The sequence below is a fragment of the Embiotoca jacksoni genome, unplaced genomic scaffold (genome assembly GCF_022577435.1).
Source record: "Embiotoca jacksoni isolate LCO1_2020_lvr unplaced genomic scaffold, fEmbJac1.0.p SCAF_48, whole genome shotgun sequence".
NCBI classification, from domain to species: domain Eukaryota; kingdom Metazoa; phylum Chordata; class Actinopteri; family Embiotocidae; genus Embiotoca; species Embiotoca jacksoni.
In genome coordinates, this window is record NW_027185401.1 from 1,553,894 (window position 1) to 1,569,942 (window position 16,049).

A 16,049-nucleotide genomic window follows, 5' to 3' on the forward strand; every position below is an offset into this window, starting at 1 on the left:
ACGTCGGTCACACGTGTCGCAACACGCCGCTCGCGTCTTTTGTGTTTTTGGTTTCATTTCATTTCATGATCCAACAAAGAAAAACAACAAAAACGAGTTTTTTAAATGCACATGTAATTAAAAACAAGTTTTGTTATTAGACGCGTTACTTCTCCCCGACTGATGCCGATACAAGAACGTGGGACACATTTTTTATTTTTCATTTACAAGAAAGTCCAAAATGAGAGTAAAAGTACTTCTAGTTCTGTGTGTAGTTTGAGCGTGAGCAGTAAAAGTACACGGGTATTACCAGCTTCACGTAACGAGCACGTATCTTTACTTTAACCCTTTGTGTTGCAGTCGTTGTACAAATCCAGTAAGTTGAAAAAAAACAAAAAACATTCGCTTCAGTAAAACCATAAATAGGAAAAAGAACAGAATCTTACTCGATAACATTTCATTCATTTAAAAAAACAAAAAAAGTAGGTAGTTGCGTTTGTTGTCTTCAAACTTGTAATCTGAGGCCTGTTTTTTTTCCTCCGGCCTCTTACAACCCTCAGGTCTTCATTTCCTCATCATACATTATAAACATAACTATTACATGTATGTGAATGTGCGCTTCTTCTGTTTGGCTCGTTTCCTGCTTTTTCACGTTTACGTTTCATGATGTGATTTTTCTCTCAGTCACTTGGTAAGCAGGTTTTTATTTTTATTTTTATTGTGGAGGATCGTATCCAGCGTTTTTTTTAGTTTTTTTTAGTTTTTTATCATCGCTCACTGAAGATGCTTCTCATCTTCTCGGGATAATCGCCCAAAAACAGAAATCATCCGTCCATCAACCCCGACCTCCTCCCTCTGTGGGCTCCGTGGCTTCCCTCCTCGGTTTCCGGTTGGACAGCGGTCATAACTCCTGCTGCCACTAGAGGGCGAGCAACGAGCAGACCTGGCGAAACGCCACTTCGTCGTGAGCCCGTTACAAAGCGGTGCACTCTGGTGCTGCCGTCCGGTCGCGTTTCCTCTCCTGGCTCCAGTTCGTCCCGACGGGATGCCGCACGAACTCCCGCAAGGGAAACATTTACCGCACGGCTTCAGTACTTTTGGTCTCCCGAATGTGTCGCGAACGCGGCGTCGGTCTCCGATGCATTTCGTTCGGGTTCGACGCCGAGCACCGCGGAAATCCGCTCGCAAAGCTCGTCCTCCTGAGGACTCGTCAGTCTTCGAATGTCCCATTTACCTTTCTGCAGAAAAAAACAAAACAGCGGAGGGAGCAGAAGATCTTAGTCAGCAGTTTTTTTTTTTTAATTAACTATAAAAATGATCACACGTTGAACCTTTTTGTTTGGGAGCTGTAACCTTCGTGAGTGAGTACTCAAAGTAACGTCGCTTTTTTTTTTTGGTACGTATGTTGTGTAAAAAAAAAAACATTTTACACAACATCATTTGTGGGTTTTTTCTTCAAGTTTCAGGTGTTTTCACATGTCTGCGAAAGAGATGGCACTGACCAGCGACCGGGGCATCGGCTCTTTGTGGAAATATGCCCGGCAGGCGTCGGGACGGCAGTGAACGATGGACCAGAATAAAGCGAGCAGCAGACCCGCCGTGAAGACGACGGTCAGCGTCACGGTGGTCGGCCTCTTCCAAGCGGCGGCGGCATCCGGACCTGCGGGTGAGTCGGAGGTCAAAACGTCCTTTTCTCCGAGGGACCGCCAGCTCGTTCGTATTTTACAGCGATTTAAAGATGAAAGGTCAAGTGATAATTATATCTTCAACCAATAAATATTCCCCCCGTACCTGTAATGGACACGCAGCGGGTGTCGGTGCTGCTGCTGCTGCGGCGGAGCTTCGAGTCCAGGACCACCTGAGCTCTGACGCAGTACACCGCTCCCTCCTGCAGGGCGGCGACGTGCAGCGCCGCCTGCTCGGCGGCCACGGAGTACACGGCGGCCTGAGGACGAGAGAGACGGACAGAAATGACACGACGACGAGACGAGAAAATGAAGCGTACGCTGGAAAGTGTCGGAGTGAAATTTTATGGGGAATTAAATTAGAAACCAAAAGGCGTGAGGATAGGTGAAAAAAAAACAACAACAACAAAAAAAGAGGGGCTTCCTGAAGGAAACAGGAAGTCAGAAGGAAAGAATTCGGGATAATGGAACGAAAAGAAAAGAAAGGTAACAAAGACGAGAATCGACCTGCAGCTCGTGGCCTTTCTTCCACACCGTCACGCTGACGGTGGCGGTCAGAGGGAGCCCGTCGAACGACACCTGAAGGGCGTCGCCCGCCGTCGTCACGGTGATCTCCGGCACCATCAGGACCGCTGCGGGCGAGATTCACACTTTGTGTCATTTTTTTTGTATTTTTTTTGTTTTCGTTTACCAACTTGTAAATCTGCTTTAAAACCACATCAACACTGATGAGTCAGGACTTTTGAACGTGGCGAGCCGGCCGGCCGCCGACTCACTGTCTCTCCTGTTGAAGGGTCGGCCGAGTTCGGTCCAGGCCGAGAGCCGCCGGCCGCACCGCGCTCTGACCCGGAGGTTGTAGTCGGAGTCGGATCCCAGGTCGAAGGTCAGGTCGCAGTGAGTGCGAGGGATCCGCTGGCACTCGGCGGCGTCCACCCACCGGCCGTCCTGCAGCAGCAGCTCGAACTCTCTGAAGGGCACAGGAAGATTTTTATTTTTTTTTTTTTTTTTAATTACCGCAAACAAATATCTTCAATTAAGAAAAAGCCATGAAGTAAACGTAAGATAAAAAAAAAAAAAAAAAAAATAAGGAGATTTTAGATCTTCGTCTCTTTTTGCTCTTTTTTTTTGGTCTCCACCAGCTCCTGAACGTTTTTTTTTTTTTTTTTTTTTAAATGAATAAAAGTAAATTAGAAATGTTGTTTAATTGGCTCCGAGCTGAGACCCACACAGATACCGAGAGTCACGGTTTGGTTTTGGATCTAACGACGGGACGGGAAAATCAAGAATATTACCATAATATTTAGCGTCGAGCGTATTGATACATGAGTCATGTTCCTTTTTTTTGTTGTTGTGATGTCGTAAACAAAACAAAACTCCCACACTCGGCATGTTTAATCCTTCTAAATACCTCCGACTACAGAAGCGCTGCGGGCGTGACGCTGACTCAGCAGCAGACGCCTCGCTTGTTTTCTTAATCAGATTTTGGAATTCTGTTTCACCCACTCGAGTAACAATTAAATTAGGCATTTTGATGACTCGGCATTCATTGTTCTGATTCTTCTGATAGGCAGACGGGTATATTCTTCTGACGGGTGACATTTGTGACAGCGTCGACCGAGAAAATGAAGCGCCGTCTGAAGGTGTTTGGTCGTAGCTCTGTCGGGCAAAACATTTGAAATAAACGGGTTTAAATGACTTATTGAACCTTGAACGAAGAATATCAGGTTCACTTCAGCATTCTGCACAAGGAATAAGAATTGAAAAGGAAAATTGAACATAAAGCATGAGCTGAAACTCTTAAAAGGTCAAAAAAAAATACTGATATCGGATTCGAACCCTTTCCAGCCCCGCGGCGCATTTTTTTTTTTGTGTGTGATTTCTGTTGCGTCAGATGTAGCAGAGCCGTAGTGGAGAATTTTCAGAGCTCCTGGCACATTAAGCCGGTTTAGGCGTACGTCGCGTAAACATACAAGTAAATAAACACGTACAGAAATGTGAGGAGAGAGGAGTCGAAGCAGCAGCCAGTTAAGAAAAATGACACCTCCTGACTGTACTCCGTTGTGTTTCTAAATTTGGAAACATTCGAGTTTGTAATTTATGACTTGAACCGTCAGACTCGACTCGATTTACCCCTCGTATTTACCGTTTTAGATCCGGGAAAGGAAAAAAAAAGTCCAAACTTTCGCACGAGTCTTTCGGATCTCAAAATTCTCCCAAGCGTCTCTGATCCGAAGAGCACAAGGTCGTTTCAGTTCGGCCTCGCGGCTCCGCAGCTGTTACTGCAGCTGTTTGGCTTCTTTTTTGTTGTTTTTTTAGGCCGATATTTAAAAAGAAATAGCACAGATTGCACACGGCTGAAAGGGTTAAAAAAAATAAATAAATAAAAATAAAAAAAAAGAAGCAGCGTGGTTGACCGAGAAACTGAAATATTTCCAAGACTTCAAAGACAGCCACAGGAATGTTCCTGAAAGCATCGAGCTCCGTGCTGACAGCTGACACAACGCAGTTGTCAGTCCAGACACACCTGCTAATTGCGTTACAGGCGTGTTCTTAATTAATCGGTTATTCAGTCGTATCGTTTCTATTGCTGGATGTTTTTTTTCTTCCCGCCTGTCAAACTGAACATTTCAATCTGTTTTCACTGACGCTGCAACGAGAACTACAGAGATTTTAGCTGCTAAAACTCGTCCGTTATTCAGCGATTATTTAATTAGAAAAAAAAGGTTGATTTATTGTTCATTAGCTGTCTTAAAAAAAAAAAAAAAAAAAAAAACTTTAGACCGGAAACTGAAACCAGTTGTAGTTTTGGTGAATACAGTGATTTCTTCAAAGCCTGTCATCAGTTTTTAAAAAGTTAAATTTGCTATTTAGCTACTAAGAAGATTTTGTCATATTTTTTTTAATATCAACGGATCCCGTGTTAATCTCAAACCGACGTATTCACGCCCATCGCTGCTTCTCTGATCTCCCGACTCACCTGCAGCTGATTGGACAAACACCTCACAAATATACGATTTAATAATAATAAAAAGAAAAAACACTGATAAGAAATTCCTAAAGCAGCTTTTTAATCAAATAGTTACTCAGGTAGAAGGAAAATAGTGCATTTTTGAGACTACTGTCAGCGGTTAGGGTTGAACAGCTGCTTGAAAGTAGGCAAAATAAATCTAAAACGGCCGTCAGTGCTCTAATGTCATCGTGATTTACTGAGTTCATTAAGCGTGTATGACTTACCCCTGGTACTGGACGGAGTACAGGACTGTAGTGTTGCATGCAGCCTGCAGGCGGCGCCACCTCAGCGTGTGTCTCATGTCAACAGAGTCCATGGAGACTCTGCTGGGAGCCGGCAGCGTCCAAATATCTGCAGGCAGAAGGAGTTCACTTTTATTAAACGGTGTCTCGAGATTTCAGAACAAGAAGCAGGACGCAGCGTCGCAACACCGAAGGAACTCTGCGAAACGCAACGAACTTAGTTAAGACCACAATCTGCCTTTCTGAGCTCCTTCCTCAAAATATAAATGAATTAAACCATCAAAATTAATTTGCATTGTAATATGACTAGTTGAGGCTTAACTGGTGGTAATTTATAAAAATATTTCAAAAAAAATGGTGTTCCCTGGAAATTATTAATTTATGTTGATGCTCCATATTTTCTGTGATTGAAAACAACGTAAAGGAGACGAAAAGCATTGGGATCTGACTCGATCTGATTGGAACACCGGCGATAACACGTCCCGTCCACCGACAGCTGTAACCCGACTGCACCGCAGACCTGTCAATCAAACAGAGACGCCCGTCCCCCCAAAACACGTCTTTTTGAATTATAATTAATGACGGGATTATTTTCAGAAGAAGCAGTGGCTTTAGCTAACAAAACCGAAATAACTGGTGGAGAAATTTTATTAACTCAGAATTTTATGAGACCAGTTGAATGGGAGTCTATAGAGCCGGAGGCTATCTGGATCCGACCTCTTGTGGCACCTGGTGGTATTGCAGCTTACGGCAATTCGGCATTAGACCACTTTTATGTGCAGGTTTTGACTGGACTGACGGGGTGAAGGTTAACTTTATTGCGGACAGACCGAAATGCAAATAAATACACTTCCTATATCTTAAATGACCGATCGCAGATGACTCTTTAAAAAAAAATAAAAGAACACCAATTTACTTAAAATATTTTAAAAGTAACACAAATATTTGAACTTTAACTTGAACCGGACAATGAAACACACAAAAACTTAAATCAGCTCCTGTGAATTTTCCCTTTTTTTTCAATACTGTACCTCAAAAAATGTATTAGAGACTAAAGTGTCTCCGTACTAATCAACTACATGTTGCAGTGAAAAATATGCACCTCTCAATGAACTTTTAACTTAAAACTTGCCAAAATGTCTCTGACACGATGTCCATTTCACAAAGAAACGACTTAAACACTTAAACCAGCTTGAAGACCACAACATCAACAAAATGTTTGGTTTTTTTTAATTAGACATTCACACACTGCTGCTCCATTAATGATGCAGGATTTTTTTGTTTGTTTGTTTGTTTGTTTTAGGGGGAAACAGATCTCTTAGTTAGATACTGAAACATTTCTACTGTGTTTCTCAGCTGAGCGTGAACTGACCTTTTGTAAAGTCCAGGAGCATCACCATCATCATCATCATCATCAGAGGACTCACGGTCCGTCTCAATGTCATGACCACCGAGTTCATCTCCAGAGGAAAAAAGGAGGGAAAAAAAACAACAACTCGTCACGTCAGATCCTTCATGTCCAAATCTCACCGATCGCCTGCATGTGAACGGTTCAACAATCTAAGATAAAAATCCGCAGGCGCTTCAGAATATCAGCTGCGAAAAAACAAAACAAATACGATATCCGGATCCGTCAATCACTGACGCAAAAAGCCTTAAATCCACCGAGAAGATGATTATAATATCCCAGTAAAGTTTGAGGTCTTGCGTAGTCCGAGATTCCTGCCGAATTATTGTGAAAACTTTGCTCGCTTGCGTCTTTGTGGAGCAGAGAGCCACGTGTGAGTCGGTTTGAGCTGCAGAGGGAAAAACTAAACAGAATATCCGGTTTGTCCAGATGCTGATGTTCAGATTCACGGCTGCAGATCCGGTCCGACTCGTCAGTCAGTTTCTCCTCTGGGCGGTTCAGGTGTTCGGGTGTTCAGCTGTCGGTGGTAATTTACACAGTTAGACTCACAACACACCTGACGACCTCTACTGAAGTAACGCACGGGGCCCCGTCGAGCTGCTGCTGCTGCTGCTGCTGCTGCACCTTCTTTTTTTGTTGTGCTCGCTCCAGAAAATGTCTTTACCCAAAACAAAACGTCTCCCGGTCGCGGTCCTGAAAAGTGGCTTCTGGGCGGGAAACTCCGAGGAGTTCAATGTCGAAAATTTGCACGAACGCGCACGGATTGGTTTTGATGATATTCAGGGTCTGATTCTTACAGAGAGACCTGCAGCTTCCTGTTTTACGTGACTCCCATCGGCGTCCAGGTTTTCTGAACAGCTTCGATTCCTCCGCCTCCAACGAAGCTGCCATTTTCTTTTTGCCGAAAAGTTTAACGTTTGTGGAGAATCTCCGTTTGGTTTCATGGCTTGTCAGGACGTCGCATGCATTTACCACTTTGCTCTTTGGTTATTGTCACTGTCAGACTTTGAATTTTTCTTTTATTTCAGCATGCGGAAGATTTTTGTTTGTGTGTGTCTTGTTTCAATGAGCAGCTGCGACACGAGTGCGAACAGTTGTTTATTTGACGCAGTAACTCTATCAAACGCTTTAAAGTTCAGCAACATACTTTAATTGTAAACTTATTTCCAGTTCGGTCTTCTTAAAGATGTGAGCTCTAAACTTGTGAGTTAGCACAAGTTGAATAATTAGTCATTTTATAAATCTTTAAAAAAAAAAATAATTAAAAGCTAAACCTAAAATACAAGATTTTTTTTACATATTAATGAACACAAGACAAATGAGCTCACATGATGCTGATTCAAACTATAACCTCATGATGAATCTCTTTTTATTTCACACTTATACAGAGTTTTTAAATGAATGCAAACTGCGCATGCTCTGTGGGGAGCTAACTTCCTGTTTAGCCGTTTCCTAACTTGAATGTGGATAAAATAATTGAATAATTTATCGACTTTCCAAATGTTAATCGCACCCGAATGGATCAAATTCTGAAAGTGAAAAAAGTCATTTAGTTGATGGGTTCCTCTTTAACTGCAAATAAATTGCTCTACATTTGTTGCTCATGTTGAATCATTTAGAAAAAGTAGATCTATATATTCAGTTTAATTTCACAACACTCGACATCAAGTATTTTGCTCCAGTTTAGTATATTCTGTTTCTGTCCGACTGCTTTTCACGGCAAAGAGAAGAGAAAGAGGTGGGAGGTGTCGGACTCTGGACTTTCATTATGATCAAACATTAACTATTACCAGCCATAAAACCATAAAACCAGAACTAATCATGCAACCTGACGTCTGCTCCCTCTTTGTTTTTTGTGTTCGCCTGAAACCAGCAGACATGACGCATCTAAAGTATAAACTGCTGCCACAGATGATTTCACTTTGGGATTTCTTTTATTTTTATTATAAATCCTACATATTTAAAAAAAAAAAAAATCAAAAAATGTGTTCATGCAAATGATCAAAATAAACGTCACGGGAACGTCAACGGAAAAGTCGCTGATAGAGACGGATTTTTATTAGTTTTGCTGGTTTGTGGTTGAACAACAAGTTTCAGTGGTGCTCTGAATGATGAAGATGTGTGGCGTGAGGAAGGCGAGGCAGGACATATTAGTCCACTCCTCTTATTGGTCGGACTCATCAGTCTGACAGGAGGCAGGACCTGCAGATGCTCCACACTTCTTCTTTTCTCTGTAAACAACAGAACAGCTGCTTCGTTTGAGGAAATATGTAAAAAAAAAAAGAAAAAAAAGAGGAACTTCAGTTTGTTGTTCAGTAGAATAATATAAGAACAGCTGACGTGTTGGAGTTTAATTTCCCTCCAACGCCGATTATTCGGTTCGGAGCAACAGAATCAAGGAATTGATGAGGCCCGGTGTCGAGCAGGCGTTTGTTTGTGAGTTTCAAAGCGATAACTGCTGCTGGTTCAGTCGATTTCCTGTTTCTATCGCTGATCCGATCCGCACGGAGCTTCTTTTAACTAGAATTTGATTCAGTTGCATTAAAATCGTACTGGTGTGGACTTCTATATTTATAACGTACACAGTGAAGTAAGTTATTCAATCAGCAGAACAGAGCGTGAGCTTTCACTGAGGATAGACGAGAGACCCCTCCACCCCCCAACATTTTTTTTTCTGTTTGTTAGCTTTGTTAGCTGTTTTTTTTTAGCTGTATGTTAGCTCGTTGTTAACTCGAGTTTAGCTTGTCTGAGAGAAACTGGATTTTTTTTTTGATCTTCCCTTTGCGTGCTAACAACTACTTCAAAATCACCCGGCGACACCGTAGGAGCTACCTAACCACACCCTAGCAAATGCCACTCTGCAAACTTCTAGCAACCGTGAGCATCGGCCTTGTAAAGACTTCATAAACAGTTAAAACATCCTTGAACAAACTAAAAATCGTCACGTAACCTCCGTTAAAATACCCGACCAACCGCCAAGTGAAACCTCGGCGACCACACATCCTATTTTAACAATCTGAGAAGCCACCCGGTGACTTATTTAGCTATTTTGACGTTTCTGTCCACCAAACGTTTTTGTTTTGCGTAACTTTGTGTTTGAGAAGCAGCTGGCCTCCCGCCACAGTTCACACAAAGACCCGGGGACGGTTGTTAAGGTTATCTAAAGGTGTGGCCGAAGACTCGTCGTCATCCTCATCGGTACTTGGTGGGGGACCCGCAGGGGAGCGGCTCGGCAGTTTATGGCCCCCGGTGGAGTGTAAAGTCCACCTGTCGGAGCCGCCGACGTCAGATTAACAAGAATTTACTGAAGAGCCTCCATCAACCTCAGTCTGCTTCTGACTTCACCTACTGAGGCTTCACTTCAGAGGACCAGGTTACTGCCTGTCGCTGCCTATTTTTGAAGACTCGTTTTTTGGATTTCCTGCGACGGACCTTTTATTGTTTTATTTCAAGCGATTTCTTTTTTCAATCTTTTACTGAAACACTGCGACCATGTCGACGGCCGTGGAAGCGACCGGGTTCATCATGGCCATCATCAGCTGGCTGCTCACCGGGGGGTCGCTGGCCAACGACTACTGGAAGATTTCCACCGTGTCCGGCAGTGTCATCATCTCCCAGAGGCAGTTCGAAAACTTGTGGCACGCCTGCGCCGAGAACAGCGCCGGCATCGCCGAGTGTCGAGACTTCGAATCGCTGCTCGCCCTCCCCTGTAAGACCGCTCTCAAGTTACAAATCGTTATAAAGCTAAAGTATACATCTGTTAGAAAATGTGTTTGGTGATCTAGAATAAAACGAGACGTTACGAATGACTGAAGGTCGAACAAATTTAATGCTGCCTAAATTTACAGATTTTTTTTTTTTTCCCCCCCGAGATTTTTGACTTCAAAAATAACATTTTAAAATTTGATATCTGTGAGAAGCACGAGTTAAGAGATAATTGGCCAGCGGGGCAAAATAAATGACCCAACTAAAGTTCGGTTTCTCTTTGTTTCAAAATGATGAATGTGGGGGTTTAGAAATTAAATGATCTTAAACATTTCTATGGTTTTCTTCACTTTTTTTTGTGAAATAAACTTAAGACTATTTTAAGCAACTCGATAATCTCAAAGAAGCAACAAGGTCAAGTTTAACATGACGTAATTACGTTGCTGAAGGAAATCAACAATCGGTCAAATAAGAGGATCTAATCTGAACTTTTTGAGCCTCGCCAGTTGATCAGCGTAGCTTCTTACTTCTCATGAAGCTGTGTAATTGCACAACATTTTTGAAAGTTGATCAGATCTGTTGTACATAAAATAGGCCAGCGTGGCATATGGCAACATTTCGCCATCCAAAGGTTGGTGGCTTTTTACAGCCAGAAGATTCCCGCCGAAACCAAAGTAAAGATTAGTTAAAACTGACTGCCACAAGATGAACACGACATCATTTTTCGACTCAAATTCTTTGTCAAGTTCATAATAATAACCTAAAGTTAAGTTATCACAAGGTGTTTTTTTTCCTCCATTAGTTTTAAGTTTTGGGCTTTTTTAATTTTTTTTTATTTTAGCTTTTGGGCGCCATTTTGAGCTTCCTCCTCTACTGGCAGTAAAATGGAGGAAAACGCCTGCCGAGACCAAACAGGAGCTGCCAGCAGTGTTGCTTTTTCTTCACTCGAATTTGGCTATAATGTGTTTTAAGTTATGCCTTTTTAGTCGTTTCATTTCGAGCTGTGTTTAAAGAAAGACATTAAGCGGCTGAACAGCAATTTTCTCCTTTAGAATTATCCTGAAAAGTCAGAAAATATGTCGGTCAGTAAATATCACAAACATTTAACAAGTAACAATAACCGACAGTTTATTTTGTTCATCTGTCATTGAAGCGCTAAGCTTTTTCATTTATTGAAATCTCGTTAATGGCGCCGCACCATTACATCAAATCTTCAAAGTCGTGTGGGTGGTTTCAGACACAAAACTCTGAAAAGCATCTTTTTTATGAACCCGCAGCTACGTTTTAAAATTTAGCGACCTCCAGTGACCTTCGAAAAGTGACGCGGTTCAAATGACGTCTACAATAATGTTTTTTCCTTATTAGGAATTGCGCGGTGCACTAGACTGCTGTTTACTTCCCGTTTCTGACCTCAAGTCGGGACAGTAAAACGACGAAGGTTGGATAAGTCTCATGATTTTAACCCAAATCGTGATCGTTCCCTCATTTTACCATGTAATTTGTTTCTGTCTAAACCTAACCAGGGGCACTGATGGGTCCAATTTGAGGGCTCGGAACAAATGACGTATATCATCGCTTTTTTGATGAGGTTATTGTTATGGTTTGTCTTTCCTGAAACTCCCAGCAGCTCATAAAAAGGCGCGGCAGGTTTTTATGATCAACAAGAGCGGTCATTCGGTTAATAAATTATTACACCGGCTGTAAAATATGGAATATACTTACAGTTTCCTTCTTTTCTTTGAACACTTTAGGTTTCATTCATTTAAAACAGCTTTAAAACATTTTCTCAGTTTGATGATTGTCTCTTACTGTCATCAAAAAATCCCACGTGCAAACCAACAACACTTAAGCATCCAGGTCACAATAGACGATATTATGATTTGTTTTTCTGTACAAAAAAAAAGTTAATTTCATTCGCCACACTAACATTTTGCCGTATGATTGGTCTAAATCTCAGACGTGTTATTGTGTAACATTTCAGGTCATTTGCTTATTATCTTCTTTAGCTCAGTAGTATAATGCTGACATTTGATATTATTCAAGTTAAGAACACATTTCCCATCAGCCATGTTGCCGAATGCCCCTCTTCTCTCTCTCCAGGACAAAACATGATGGAAGTCATTTTTTTCCATGACTAAAGCAGCAGAGATTGAATTTATATTGTATATTACATGTCCTTTTTTGTTGTTGTTGTAGAACCCCCCAAAATGGTTGCATTCATGATTATGTGACGTTCAGGTTGTTCAGTGTTAAAAACAAAAGATATCCGTCTCTTCCTCTGTGCAGCTCACGTGCAGGCCTGCCGCGCTCTGATGATCATCGCCCTGCTGCTCGGCCTCGGCTCCATGGTCGTGTCTCTGCTCGGGCTCAAGTGCATCAAGATCGGCACGACCACCGACGGGTCCAAAGCCAAGATCGCCGGCACCGGAGGGATCATGAGCATCCTCGCCGGTGAGAACCGACCTCGAGAAGTTGTTGTGATGAAGCAGCGCTTGAGATTCAAGTTTCCATTCAGGCTCGCAGGAGATCGTTGCAGTAGACGAGGCTGAAGTTTGTGGACGGTTTAAATCAGAATTAACAGAAATTATCACAAAAAGCTGGAAAAAAATTTGGCTTTGACATGCTCCTTTTTTTATTTTTTTTTATTTTTTTTTTTTTACCCTAAAATCTGCAGGTTTTTTTAGGAGATCTGTGCTTTTGTTTTAAAAAAAAAAAAAAGAGTTGGAAACGTGGGTGAAATTCTCATCATTTATCTAATTATGTTTTTGAATATTGATGTATTGTGGGATAGAAATTTAGAGACAATAAGAGTCGAATAAATACCCTGCAGATCGATGTAAAGTAAATTGTCACACTAATGCAAAGTGGATTTTTTTTGTTTTTTTTAAATGTCCTTGTAGGCTAATTAATTGGTGAGATTTTCCCACGATGGCCTGATACAACCAGAGACGTTTAACAACAGCTGGCAAAATCTCACCTGTACCAACTATATAACTCTTTATTCTCACTTACTTTACTTATAAATAATTTAGTTGGAAGTTTGCAGTAAAATCAGAGCTGAGAAATAATTGGTGTCACATGTTTTGAACCCCAGAAACTTTTACCTGTGCTGTTTTTTTGTTTGTTTTTTAAAGTAAAACTATCGCTGACCGACATGAAAATGTAACAAACTTGAGTTTTTCAAGCGTTTTGCGAAATCAGCCGCGGGGGCCATATGTTTAGGGGGCGGTGGCGAGCCATTTGGCCACGCCCACTCACGAAACCACTAAAATAGGTGATTTATCAACGGGAGATATGCGTGTACCAACTTTCATGAGTTTTTGAGCATGTCAAAGCCGCCAAAAAGGCAATTTATTTTTAAGAAGAATACGGAACGAGAATAATTCCACTCGGTGCTCGGGCCATAAAAATAAATGAGGATTTAAAATTCAGACCACTCTGTGTTGACGTTTTTGCTCTGTGGGTTCGCAGGTCTGTGCTGCATGATAGCTTGTTCCTGGTACGCGTTCAGAGTCGTCGAGGACTTCAACAATCCTTTCGCCGGAGGAGTAAAGTGAGCCGACGTCCTTCCTGCACTTTAAATCCATTCAGAATTTCATTAAAATGACACTTTTCATTGGAGCCTTTTAGCTTCACTGATCCTGTCATGAGATTTTGTTCTATAATCAGCATTTTTTTTCCAGTCATTTTTAAGGGCAATTATCAAGAGGTGTGTAGAAGTGTAGAGTTTAAGTGCCCCCTGGTGGTTGGAAGCCAGACCCTACAGTTTACATATTATTTAAGTTGATTATTAACCAAAATAACAAAACATACAGGCCCTTAAAAATATTTTGGATTTAATGTATGCTCAATATACGCCATTAAAAAGTTTTTTTTAATTGATCTTTTTTTTAAAACTTGTGTTTCTCAGGTTTGAGCTGGGTACCGGTCTCTACATCGGATGGGGCGGAGCCACTCTGGCCATCCTGGGCGGAGTTCTTCTCTGCACCGCCTTTAAGAGAGCGTCAGCAGGTGTCAAGAAAAGGTACGTAGAAAGACTAAATCGGATTTCATTTTCCCCTGTATCTGTCATGAACTTTTTTTTTATTCATTTTTTTATTTATTTCTGTTATACAATCCGGAACCCTTTAATGAATGTATTGTCTTTAGTAGATATTCAGAATTTGTGGATTTGTATTAGTTTATATACAAATTAAAATAGAATAAGATAAACATTTAATTAAATTAAAAACTACAACGGTGTTAGTTGTTAATATTAATATAGTTTTTTTTATGACCTATTTAATCATCATGTTTATAATAATGAACGGTGAATAAATTCAGGAGTTTTTTGTTTTTTTTATAGTCTGCCTCTGCAGTTGTTGAGACAATTACATTTTGATATTGAAAAAAATGAATGAAATGCACATACGTACACAGACAGTTTCATTATATGATTACGTTTATTGATCCTGCTGCATTTTTTTTACAACTCTCTCTGACTTTGTTTTTTTTTTTTGCAGCGGTTATTACGGAAATCAACAACAGAAGGTCTACACGGCCACAGCCAAATCAGATCCCGACGCCAAAGCTTACGTCTGAACGACCGAGTAAACTTCCTACAAGCAGCTTGAAGAGGCTCATTCATTTCCTGAAGGCTCGTTTGAACTTTAAACTGTGTCTGATTTTTAGTAAAAAAAAACAACTAATACAATAAAGTTTAACCCCTAACAATAAAGTTTTTTTTTTATTTTTTTAAATGGCATGAGCTAAATGTCCCCAGATGGGAGGAAAGTCCCCACAAAGTCATGAGTACAAGGACACGCACTCTTATATGTTCTATATACACGGACCTGTACACAAGTTTTCTGTCCTTTCTGTTTGTTTTAAACCGTTTTTGTGGTGAAATCTTCGATGTTGATCGTATCCATGAATGAGGAGATTGTAAACATCTGTTAGTGATTGTGGTAATCCTCTTTGGAGTTTATTTTTATCTGAATAAAGTTTGTATTACATAAATTAAGTGTTTGTTTGTTTGTTTGTTTTTTCTCTAATGAAATGACATCATCCCCGTTATGATATTAAAAGCACATTTTGAATTATTACACCACATTAAATAAAATGTGATGCCACTTATCTGTACTACATACAACATACAGCACATATTTTTCCGGGTTTCCGGGCGCCTCGAGCTCACACTTAGCGGCTCGGTCTCGTGGAGCAGGTAAGCTAACTTCTTCGGTTTTAAAATATCGTTTTTATGGGTGAGTGTTTTGCAGGCGTTTAGTTTTAATAGCCTGGGTTGTGTTAGTGACTTTTTTTTTTTTAGATTTAGAAGAGGTTTTATGCATTCAGCAACTTTACTAAAAGCCAAATTAGCACATACACAGGTGCTGCTTTGCAGTTTTTCCCTCATTAGTGCAAAGAAAATAGATGCATAAGCAAAAATATGTCCCAAAGCTTCCTATGAAACTCAAATTATTGAAGTAACAGCAGCTTTGAAAATGCAGCCTGATTAAACTGCAAGATTCAAACCTTTTTTTTTATAGGTGATAAGTTGTTCTTTTCACTCAATTTTTCTAATTGTTAAAACATCTCAATGTGTTTCTGTTATTACAGGTGTGTGTGTGTGTGTGTGTGTGTGTGTTTGTGTGTGTGTGTTTGTGTGTGTGTGTGTGTGTGTGTGTGTGCGTTTGTGCGTGTGCAGGTGACGATTTTGTGTGAAAAATTAGTCACTTTAAAGTGCTCTGAGAGAGTGTAATGGAGCCAGACCTGACTGGATCCTCAGTGCCGCACCCCAGGGGTGGTCCAGGGGCCCAGGGGCCCAGGGGCGGCCCAGGGGCGGTCCAGGGGCGGTCCAGGTTTTTTACTTTGCCAAATGTTTGCTTAAATGTTCCTGGCATATTTGACAATACACCTGACATCATCAGAGGGATGTGTTTGTATTTTTTTTTATCACCAACATTTTGACTAAGTGTTTTAAATTTAAAAAAATAAAATTTATTATGACATGTTTTGGAGTGGCCTGATTTATTAATATT

The 16,049-nt window shown here is 40.9% G+C and overlaps 2 protein-coding genes across 2 annotated transcripts; one reads left to right on the forward strand and one right to left on the reverse strand.

Moving 5' to 3' along the window:
* Positions 1-147: 147 nt before the first annotated feature.
* On the reverse strand, positions 148-6,325 carry crfb16 (cytokine receptor family member B16). The gene is made up of 7 exons (XM_069170045.1): positions 6,289-6,325; positions 4,899-5,025; positions 2,441-2,631; positions 2,172-2,296; positions 1,771-1,924; positions 1,482-1,639; positions 148-1,217 (listed from the first exon to the last, which is right to left on the reverse strand). Exons 1-7 carry the CDS (start codon positions 6,323-6,325, stop codon positions 1,068-1,070), a joined length of 942 nt encoding a protein of 313 aa, XP_069026146.1. The 3' UTR covers positions 148-1,067.
* A 2,242-nt stretch (positions 6,326-8,567) lies between these two features.
* Positions 8,568-15,018, forward strand: cldn15la (claudin 15-like a). The gene is made up of 5 exons (XM_069170060.1): positions 8,568-10,033; positions 12,316-12,480; positions 13,501-13,582; positions 13,940-14,053; positions 14,532-15,018. Exons 1-5 carry the CDS (start codon positions 9,817-9,819, stop codon positions 14,608-14,610), a joined length of 657 nt encoding a protein of 218 aa, XP_069026161.1. The 5' UTR covers positions 8,568-9,816; the 3' UTR covers positions 14,611-15,018.
* Positions 15,019-16,049: the final 1,031 nt, after the last annotated feature.

Excerpts from the sequence above, each read along its gene's own strand:
- crfb16 (XM_069170045.1), bottom strand. The coding sequence starts at position 6,325 with ATGATGATGATGGTGATGCTCCTGGACTTTACAAAAG. Across the intron at positions 1,925-2,171 it reads AGAAAGGCCACGAGCTGCAG|GCCGCCGTGTACTCCGTGGC; the intron begins GTCGATTCTCGT and ends TCTCGTCCTCAG. Across the intron at positions 1,640-1,770 it reads CCGCTGCGTGTCCATTACAG|GTCCGGATGCCGCCGCCGCT; the intron begins GTACGGGGGGAA and ends ACTCACCCGCAG.
- cldn15la (XM_069170060.1), top strand. The coding sequence starts at position 9,817 with ATGTCGACGGCCGTGGAAGCGACCGGGTTCATCATGGCCATCATCAGC. Across the intron at positions 10,034-12,315 it reads ATCGCTGCTCGCCCTCCCCT|CTCACGTGCAGGCCTGCCGC; the intron begins GTAAGACCGCTC and ends TCCTCTGTGCAG. Across the intron at positions 14,054-14,531 it reads TCAGCAGGTGTCAAGAAAAG|CGGTTATTACGGAAATCAAC; the intron begins GTACGTAGAAAG and ends TTTTTTTTGCAG.